The sequence below is a fragment of the Pagrus major genome, chromosome 9, assembly GCF_040436345.1.
Source record: "Pagrus major chromosome 9, Pma_NU_1.0".
In the NCBI taxonomy this organism is placed as follows: Eukaryota; Metazoa; Chordata; class Actinopteri; order Spariformes; family Sparidae; genus Pagrus; species Pagrus major.
In genome coordinates this window covers 27496122-27506687 of record NC_133223.1, presented here as the reverse complement: position 1 = coordinate 27506687, position 10566 = coordinate 27496122, and the positions used below count along the sequence as shown (strand labels likewise).

At 39.3% G+C, this 10566-nt stretch overlaps 1 protein-coding gene across 1 annotated transcript; it reads left to right on the top strand.

The window, feature by feature from the left end:
* Positions 1 to 437: 437 nt before the first annotated feature.
* On the top strand, positions 438 to 4515 carry LOC141002021 (anterior gradient protein 3-like). Its single transcript, XM_073473186.1, has 7 exons — positions 438 to 543; positions 703 to 766; positions 1605 to 1657; positions 2396 to 2472; positions 2891 to 2954; positions 3515 to 3598; positions 4451 to 4515. Exons 1-7 carry the CDS (start codon positions 438 to 440, stop codon positions 4498 to 4500), a joined length of 498 nt encoding a protein of 165 aa, XP_073329287.1. The 3' UTR covers positions 4501 to 4515.
* The last annotated feature ends 6051 nt before the right edge of the window (positions 4516 to 10566 follow it).

Genomic DNA, 10566 nt, shown 5'->3' with positions numbered 1-10566 from the left:
AGTGATTTATTGTGTCACTGTTTGATCAAATAATGCACAGAATCGGAAACAGTGCAGAAAACGCTTCTTTAATGTCATTACAAAAAAAAACTAGGGGTTTCTAGCAAATGCCGCTCACAAAATAAATATTACAACATGGGAGCAGACAGAGCTTTTCCTGTAATTAAAGTGTAGATTGTAGATGAAGCTGAGATTTCAGGAAGTCTTTCTGACCTGCCTCATTGACGTTGCTGGTGTATGTGCTGCAATTTGAATCTCAGCTTTGTCGAGCTTGTTTGGCGAGTTGGCCTTTCACAGGAAAACACGTGCCCTCTTTGCAAATCCCTTGATCACAGAGTGTCACGAATGAAATTGTCTTTGAAATAAACATCTGACAGAATTTCACTCTAATCCAGTAGCCGGTCTGTCATTGCAGTTCTCTCAAAGGACGGGAAGTGATGCTTCGCTGGGTCTTGTTCGCTTTGTTCTTCGGCATCTGTGCCAGTGCCGGAGAACAGAAACAAAAACAAGCAGGCAAAAGCAAGGCTCCTGACTTGTCGAGAGGTGGGTGACCTTCCTTTTTTTCAAGCATGCACGGTGTTAGTTTACATCACAAGGCACTCAAATAAAGTCCAGAATTTGAATTTATTGAAGTGATTCAGTTGATGGAGCATTGTGTGACATGTTCATTACTGTTGACTGCACTGCTGTTGTGTCCTACAGGATGGGGTACCAGTATTAAATGGGTCAAGACTTATGCAGAGGGCCTGGAAAAGATGGTCAGAAGGTAAGACTCTACACCTTGATGACAATTTTGAATATTTAATGTTTCAGTTTGGTTTTGAAAGTGCAATTTGCACCCTTTAATTCCTTAATATAGCTGCATCCTAAAGCTCGGGGCAACACAGATGGTATGCATATGAATTAAAGGGTAACTCCATCTATTTTACACCTATCCCTAACGTGTATTCACAGGTCTTGAGGAGTACGACTGCATGTGTGAAAAAACTGTGTAAAGTGTTTTGTGGCTCCAGAGGAAGTGGCATGTGATCTGATAAACTGCCTCCAGTGATGTCACTCTGCAGCTTAATTGCATCGTGGGTAATATTGGCGCCATGTTTTGAAAAGCAGTTCACTGGTCTAGCATTGTACTTCTATCACACTTTAGATTCATAATGAGCAGCTTCACAACAAATGCTGAAAATCGAAACGGCAGACCCTGAGATAACGCTTTCTTAATCCCACGCATTTTTCTTTATTTTCAAAACCTACAATGCAACTAAGGATATGAGTGACATCACTGGAGGAAATTTATTGGATTACATGCAGCTTCCTATGGAGACACAAAAGACTAAAGACCTTAATGTGTAAAATTGGTGGAGTTACCCTTTAATATTGACCAAGAAAGCAGGAGACTTGTCCTCTAATTCTACTTTCTAATAACAGATACCTATAATGCCAGAAAACATATTAAGAGATTCTTAAAAAATAGCATTTTGTTTGTCATTTTTCTTTTAAAATCTGACATGAGGATTATGTTTTGCATGACTGCGTCACGCCCATCATTGTGTTCATTGTGTTTGAGGAATGTGTTGAGTTGTTTCTCTGTGGTTTTGCTCTCACAGTCAGAAGCCTCTGATGGTCATCCATCATAAAGAAGACTGCCCCTACAGTCAAGGTACTGCTGCCACTTTGGTTTATTACAGCTAAAAAAGAAATGTTGACTGTAAAAACATTGCACATCCCGCGCTGTCCTTCTAACCCAGAGCTGGGGCTTGGTTCATGGGGAACACAGTGGGTGCATTCCTTAATACCAGCCAAACAGGCAGTGAAAATAGTTAAGAATTATAGTCATTAATCACACAGCTGCTTGCCAGGAAGTGAGCTCAATGGAAGTCTCTACTGGCGTTTCTTAACACATAAACAATAAATACCACCTGCAGGGCAAAGTCTGGCTTCTACTTCTGACTTCTGTCAGATTTGAGGGAAAAAAGTAAAATATTTTACAGCCTGTATTTGAACGCCTGAACATACCAGTGCATTTGATTGTGAAAACCTAACGTTAGGTTTAAGTGGGTTGGGTCTCATTACCTTGCGTTACCACTGGCAAGAAGTAGACAAGCGACATGGATGTTCAGTAGGTCCCACCTGCAGAACCTGTTCCTAACCTCCTAACACCCTCTGTGTCTGTCAAAGAGCGACACAGTTAAGTTTATGTGCCAGAAGTTTATGAACACAGTCTGTGATAACTGAAAATACCAGACCACATTAATCATTTCTGCTCGCACTCATGTTGCTTTTTTTAAAATTTGTATTGGTGTGGTGCAGCCCCATGAAGTTTTGCTGACTTTAAAATTAAAGTTTTATTTTTTATTTTTTTCAAATCAAAGCTCTAAGCTAAACAATTCTATTACAGCACTGAAGAAGGCGTTTGTTGCTAATAAGTCCATCATGAAAGTGGCCAGAGAGGGTTTCATCATGGTCAACTTGGTGGTGAGTACATTGATCATATATTTAAAACATTGTTTTGGTGTTAAACAGTGAACACAATTGAAATTAATCAATCAAACTTTATTTGTATAGCACCTTTCATACAGGTTAGTGCAGTTTAAAGACAGAACGACTGCAGACTTTAATAAAGTGAAAAAAAGATTATAAAAACAGATGATGTAAGTAAAAGGAAAGATAAAAATGATCACAAAGAAATACAATAAAATGGATAATAATCTAAATTATTCAAGTATCTTAAAGTGAATCATGGACACTGTAAAAATATCAGGCATAATTAAAAGTTAAAAGTAGCGTGCAAAGAAGAACAGCATCTAGCAGGAACCGTCTTTACATACACACTGTCTTTGGCCTCATCGTTGACTAATTTCTTCTGTTTATATTATTTTGTTTATTTTTACAGGAAGAGACTGAGGACAAGAATCTGGCCCCTGATGGCTACTATGTTCCCAGAATCCTCTTTGTTGGTAAATAGTTACACCTTTTATCATAATATAGCAATCATCACTTTATAGTCACTTTATAGCCTAAGTCAGTTGAAAAATTTATTTCCCTCATCAAACTCACTCTCCTCCGAGTTTCTTGACTAACTTTGAGACTCTCTCAGAATCTCACAGTACTTTTTAAGCCCTTTTAGCAGAATAATGAGTCAAACCTAACAGATGGCAGACGTGGCGCTGATGAGGAGGAAAGGAATAAAGGCTAACCGACTGAGTAGTTATGTATTCTTAATGATAGTGTGGGAAGTGTCGGAGAAACTGGGACTGGAGATTCTTCCTTTCTCTCAGCCCTATATAACAATTTATTCGGCTGTTTCCTCGCTGAGACTGACTCCTGTCATCTGTTTGTGTCTTTCTCTATCTATTTTCACTTTCACTGGTTGTTTTCCCTTCATATTTTCACTACAAGTTGCTTTTAATGACTGTAACTACAGAAACAAAGGTAGATAAGACGATGGACAGCAGTAATGGCAGTAATCAGATCATGTTGCTCGCTCTCCTCAGCTGTGTGGCATCTCTTTCTGCAGATCCGTCCATGACTGTGCGCACAGACATTCAAGGAAAGCACAGGGACCACCTCTACGCCTACGAGCCCGCTGACTTAGAACACTGTGAGTGACCGTCCACCCTCTCTGATGACATGTTTGGGGGGGAGGAGAGTGCTGCACACCTTACCTGTCAGGAATGTGAAGACAGACTGGGATCACATTGTGTTTTCTCATTACCTCCATATTTTGACAGATGACAAACTTTTGGGCTTCATGTGGGTGTTAATAACGGACTTTTGCAGGTTTTAGGTTCCAGCAGGAGGGTGCTGAAAGGTCTAACTGCTTTTGTAGATACTGTGTAGTTTCATAACAAATCACTGTGTCCAATTTGTTGAAAAAAGTGTTAGTGGCTGTAGGTCAGGAGGTAGAGCGGGTCGTCTAGAAGTCACAAAACAAGGTGCTATTAGCAAGAAAAAATTATTTTTGAGTCTCATTCCCAACTCGTCAAAAACTTCTTTTCCATCCCAAAGCAGAGTGTTGAACGAGTTGGGACTCAAAAATCAACTTTTCTTAGTTCTTTTCTTCTTGCAGTAAATGTAAAGTGGTTTCACTTCTGCTCGACCTATGGTTCAGAAATATGCATTTTTTGTTAGTTTGTCCACTTTTTATTCCTGTGTTTACAGACAAACAAACCTTAAACTTGAGCATAAAACATGAGTAGCTTAGTGTTGCTGTTCAGTTTTACACTATTGTTGTGCTTTCCTCAACGTTTTATACATTTTTTATTCATTTTATTGATTCATTTTTTGTCAACTTAGGACAGGTGTCTGATCAAAACCTAAATAATGTAATGATATTTGTAGTAATAGTTGATTAACAACTTAAATGGATGCTTTGGTCAAAATATATAAATAATTAATGCACCAATTTCGTGTAAATGTGATTCATGGTCTTTATTCTTATTTTCCTCAACAGTGGCCAACAACATGCAGAGAGCCAGAGTCCAGATGCACCTTGAACTCTAACAGGCTCAAGCTGCCATCTGACTTCCCTCCATCTTCCAGTCACGCTGGGCGTCCTGCTCAGTGTTCAGCACTGAAATGTTTACATGTTGGTCAGACCTTAATAAAGCCAAATGAACAGAAAGAAAGGAGAGTTTCTGTGTAATTGTGGCATATAATGTTGGGTTATTAAAGCTTGCATGCTCATTCAGCTGTGGCACATTAACATACTATTGTTTATGATAATATTTAGCTATTAAAGGAATAGTTTGACATTTGGGGAAATACATTTATAAAGCAAACTTCTTTTAAACATTTTAAGAGTTGTTCATGAATTAAACACGTCCCCCTTTCTTCATTCAGTTACCCTTTGTTACTGATATTCAAGAGTGGACATTTTGAAAACAGGAAGAACACAATGAACCAGTTAAAATGGCAGCAGATACTCTAGAAATGTATTTTGAGGTAACACTTCATAATAACCAACAATAATAAAACTTACAGTTTCTTGGGGAGTCACTGAATACATGTGACAGGATTACATAATCAGGATATTAAAAAAAAAGGTCCAGTAAAGATACATTCAGTATAAAAAAAAGTGGGATTACTAACAGGATTACAATTTTAATTATATACTAGTCTGTATAAACATCAGTTGCAAGTCACAATAAAATAAAAGGAACATAATGAACACAATCTCTGTGGATATTAACCAGAAAACTGAATAACATCTCACAGACCGTTCTGTGTTTTAACCACAAGGTGGCAGCATAATATAGAAATCCAAGCTCCTGTGACTCTGTCCACTGAAATCATAATTGTACTAATTATTATTCATGATAATTAGATTATTCCTTGATAAAGTTGATCATACTTAGAGCATAAGCCCAGGTAAACAGGTATACACCACATATACTAGAGACAGTTTATCACCCTTTAGTGTATTTTCTAGAAGAGAGTATCTATCTATTCTCTCTTCTTAAAGCTTTTACAGTCATTAATAGTCATGATTTTATCCACAGTTCTTCCTTGACAATTCTCCTAACATGTGCATTAGGTCTCATTGTGCATCTCTTTTTTAACAGCCCACCAAGACAGCTGCAAAAACAGCATTCCCCGACATAATGGGTCCATGCTGCGCTGCTGTAAATAGCCCAGATGCAGTTTTCTGCTGTCATCACCAGGATTAATGAGGAGTTTTTAATTGTTATGGCTTCACCTTTTGAAGGAAAAGTGAAGCAGACTGCTACAGACATTTATCAGCAGGGGTGACGGCTCTGCAAACGTGCAGCAGCGTCAACAAACGCACACTCAGAACCTTGTTAGAGCTAATGAGATGCATCCTGAAAACCCAGTTATTTTCTTTGAAATTGGAGAAAAGCAGGAAAACAGAGATTGTAAATGGGTCAGTAAGTTTTACTTCCTCAATATTATTTTTCTTTAACATCTACTGAAGGAAGTGATCACTGAGAAGTGATTAAATTATTCACACTGCCGTTGCTTCTTTTGTTGCTCAGCGCTGACATCTGAAGCAATTGTGTTCCCTCCTCTGATGTTTTTCAGATTTCTGTCTTTCAGATGGACCCAAGATGATTCTTCAGAAACTTCCAACTATTTTCCTTCTGCTGCTGTTTCTCGAGAATAGGTTTCATAGGCTTACACTCTTGGGTTCATAATAAAATGTGTTTTCTACTCAGACTTTCCTATACCCAGGGCCTGACAATTCCCTGTCTGGCTCATTGCTGCTCTGTGAAGGAAACATCGCCTCCAAAACCCTTTCCAACACTTCATGCCTCCAAAAAACTGTCATATTGCTTAAGAATATGAAGCACGTCCACCTTTACTTGACAAAAAATACAAACATCTGGATGTAAGTGGAATCAAAACCGAATGAAACGTATTTACAGATAATTGAAGACCTTCCTAAATAAGAAAATGTTTGTCTAGTTTTTTTTTTGTTTTTTTTTTATGAAATTCTTTGCCAGTGCTCCATTCTCCTGTTTTCAGTCCCGGGCCTTGAAGAAATGACTCAGGGAGACAGCATTTTAAGAGAAAGTTTCTTCAGACACACACACACACACACACACACACACACTGAAGGACAGTGTGATGTGATGTGAAAATAAAAACACATGAAGTTGGTTAAATATATTAAATTGATAGTTTTTTTTTGCCTTCTTGCAGGATTTTGGGTGGAAAATCAACACAGCTTTTGTTTCTGTCCACTAGCTCAGAATATAGACTAAAACACAGGGACATAGTGAGTGAGTACACTGCTTTACATGCTGTATTATATCTTATTAGTCTAATTGTACAAACACTGTGCAGAAATGACTCAGTGTGGTTTTACAGCAGGTTGTGTGTCGGATTATTTCTTGGCAAGAAGCAGCAACTTGTTTCCCAAAATGCTGAACTAGTTGTGTAAAGAAGAGGATCCAAGTTATTTGGATTCCCATGAAACCTTTCCAAAGGCACAGTCCTTTTTGTTTTTGGTTTATGTTCAACACCAAAACTAATTTGGTCGATTGGCTCCTTTCCTACAGCCAGGAGATGAGTTTGACTTTGTCACAAACATGGAGGCCGCTGACAGTGTTACTATGGTTACTTGTTTATATCTTTAACTTCAATCTCTTTTTCAAACTCACTGAACTTGAATACTGAACAATGTTTGACCTATTTTTGTTTTTGAGCTGGATGGAAAACTACGTGCCTACGTCTTTAACTTCAATGTCCATTACGGTATCACGCTGCAAAAAGGGGCAAACATTAGCGTGTCCACCCGGCTGTCATGTTTCCAACACTGTTGATCGGAGCCAAATAACACCTGTGTGGGAATGAATGCCGATGCTACCCTTTTAAAAAGTAGATTTTATTGGATTTGGTAGTTTTGTTCAGTGTGAACAGTTAATCAAATCACAATTTCAGACCGATGCAGTTGCCAGCACCCATGTTGTATAAATAGCAAATGTACTTGCGCCCACATGTGTGCCCCTGGGCGTGTTAGTCTTGAGAGGCTGCTTTCAGTTATTTAAAACTTCCATGCACAGAGTAATGTCACTGTAGCAAATACTGTGGCACATTTAGGCAGCAAAACAAAAAGGTTCAGTCGTAAACTTGACAGGAAAACTCTGCATAGGGAACAGAATGAAACTTTTATCTTCTGATGGAGCTGCTGCGAGGCTAATTTAGTTTTTCACCAGTATCCAAGGTCACTTCTCCAATCCCTCATAAGGAAGCCGATCATAGAGGTCGTAGTAATTAGGAGGAAGTCAGGAGAAGTAGTATGAAGAGCGGGAAAGGTCATGTAGAGAGGAGGTCGGCGACAGTGTTCGGGTTTAATAGGCACAGGACCTCCACCCCTGAGACTGCTGATTGTGTCCGGTGTGAAACCAAAAGGCAGCGGTGAGTTATTTTGACTTCTTCAGCTCCTTCAATCCTCCGGTTGTAGAGGGAAGGCGTCATGTCTTTAACAGGAGATGCTGAAGGTGTGACAGGTCGGGTTTCCATGTCATTTATTTTTTCAAAAAGCTCGGTATCATGGAGCTAACATTAGCATGGAGAGCTCTGACTTGCAAAAGTTGTACTTGGACCACTTTACCTAAGGGAAACACACCAAACTGTACATTACACACAAAGCAGGAACCCTTGAATTTGCAAGATGCTGTTGCTGAACATGCTGCCACACACACACACACACACACACTTACTCACTTTTTCAGTTTGACTTTGGCAGCGACAAGGGCACCGGGCTATTAGTCCTCGTTTGCACACTGCTTGGACAATTTAGCTATTCAAATAGAGCCCGCTTACTGGAAAACAGCTCCTTAATGAAGAGGTGGCCGGGTAATATGCCATAAATGTATTCTTTTATTCTTCCCACACACTCATAAATACACACTGCCCGTACCGCATACGGCACCATTATGTACACCCACGCATATCTTAAACACAAACTTAAACGCACACACACACACACACTCCTCACACACAAACACAAGGGCAGACTGATATTATAATGTGTTTCTGGGGGAAACCGGGAGCAATTTTCGCCATGTAAATCAAAAAGGTCAAAATGCAAATGTCAGCTTTTCCATCCTCCTTTCCGTTTTAATTATTCTGTCAGGTTCAAAGAGTCTTCATCAGAAAAGGAGCCGCTCTGACAAAGGAAGGCCTGAGCTCACAGATAAGCTCAATCTGCGTCTCCTCTTGACACTTTCTTCTCTATACTTAGCCTATCTACACTCCTCTCACACACACAGCGACAGCATTACCTCAAAGTAAATTACAATGTATCAGTAAGAGCACGCTGCCAAAAGAGATGGTTCTGCAATTACCAGCTGGCTGTGGGATGGTGACTCAATTAATTTACACTGCTCCCTGTTAGCTGATTCTGAAAACTCAGGAGATGTAAGATTAAAGTCCAGTATTATTGGTTCATGCTGCGTAGGATGGAGCCAGAACCAGCACATTGATCTGCCCTCAATTATTCTGCACAAAGAACTTCGACATGAAGGATGTTCTGTGCTCGATGCTCTGCGAACATTGTGCTTTTTCCCTTTAAAAAGAAAAGAAGGAATTTCGTGGCATTAAAAATATTTTCAATTCTCGTTTGTTTAACAGATATTTTAATTTGACGCTTTCACACGAAGGCCACAGCACAGCATGAATTATTTTTCATTTCCTTTTGAACGAAATATCTAAACTTTTAACATGGTGTATAATGAATACGAAATACCTGGTGAAAACTGAAAAGGATTCTTAGTGCAAAAATGCAGTGTCCTTCAGCAGAAAAATAACACAGGAGGATTAAGAATCTTTTTTTCTTTTTAATGAAGCAAAAATCATAAAAACTAAGAGAATCTTAAAACGCATTCCTCGTAGAAAACCTAACCCTCACTTTATACTTTATAACAACCATCATTTATAGATTGTATATTTAGAGTTAAAGCAACATTATGTAACTTTTTTTACCTTAAAGTAACAGCTTTAAAATCATGTTGATGATACAGTGTGTTGTAACAGGGTGAGTTGTGTCTCTGTCACTTGTTTCTGCACTATGTAACTTCAGTGAGAGGGGAGGATCACAGCGTTACATCAAGATATGAGTTTTCAACACATCACATTGTAATGACGGCATGAGTTTTGTTTGAAGTCAGCACCTACATTACATCTGACAGACCTGGGATTTGTGTTTATGACACTGTGGGGGGCGCCACATCAAATAAAATCTCAGTTTCTAAATAATGTTGCTTGCTGTTAACTAAAATTATGATGGTTATTATAAAGTGTAACCTCTTTTTTCTTGTGATCATAAAAAGTTTCAGAATCACTCTTTATCAAAGCGTAGCTTCCTGTGTGTACTGAAGGAAAAAACTGCCAACAAAATGCTGTTTTATGTCCGTTTGATTGTTGGGACCTCGGGCCAGAAGCTGCAGCAGTCCGTCCCACTGCAGCTCATTATGTCCCTCTGTCGCTCCGTGGCAGGCAGGCAGGCAGGCAGGCAGGCAGGCAGGCAGCATCCGTCTGTGATCAGACCACATTATGTGACATTGATTTGACGCACATTTTTCTATTTCATTAAGTATTTCTCACTTTTATTAATCACCAAACTTTCAGAGAAGAGTTTATACAGCTGTAGCTCTCTACAAGCTTCTCCATCACTGCACTGATCGTAGCATTTGAAGAAGCAGATGCAGTAAATGGAGACCAGCATATTATTTTATAGTTGCTACCTTTATACCTGTGTTTACTTTCTAGTTAGGCAACGAAAACTAGAAAAATATTTGTATTTTTCTACACTTCTGCCTAAATACGCCCCTCACTTGTGTCTTTGTCTTGGACTCAGTGACAATGGCTTCGACGCTCTCAGTGTATAAAACCCTCCCTCACACACACAGACACAAGGTCACAGAGGTACTCTAGCCGGTGAATAACAGGAGGCTGGAGCCGGCCGCGGCGGAGAAGCGGTCTTGCCATGTGATTCGCCACATACATCAACTCTGTTGAGCAGAAAATTGAAATGGAAATGTGGGCCTTGAAAGAGTGTGGCTCCCATTTACCTCTGGACCAGAGCTAATGATTTGTCATTTC

Excerpts from the sequence above, each read along its gene's own strand:
- LOC141002021 (XM_073473186.1), top strand. The coding sequence starts at position 438 with ATGCTTCGCTGGGTCTTGTTCGCTTTGTTCTTCGGCATCTGTGCCAGT. Across the intron at positions 1,658-2,395 it reads AGACTGCCCCTACAGTCAAG|CACTGAAGAAGGCGTTTGTT; the intron begins GTACTGCTGCCA and ends ATTCTATTACAG. Across the intron at positions 2,955-3,514 it reads TCCCAGAATCCTCTTTGTTG|ATCCGTCCATGACTGTGCGC; the intron begins GTAAATAGTTAC and ends CTCTTTCTGCAG.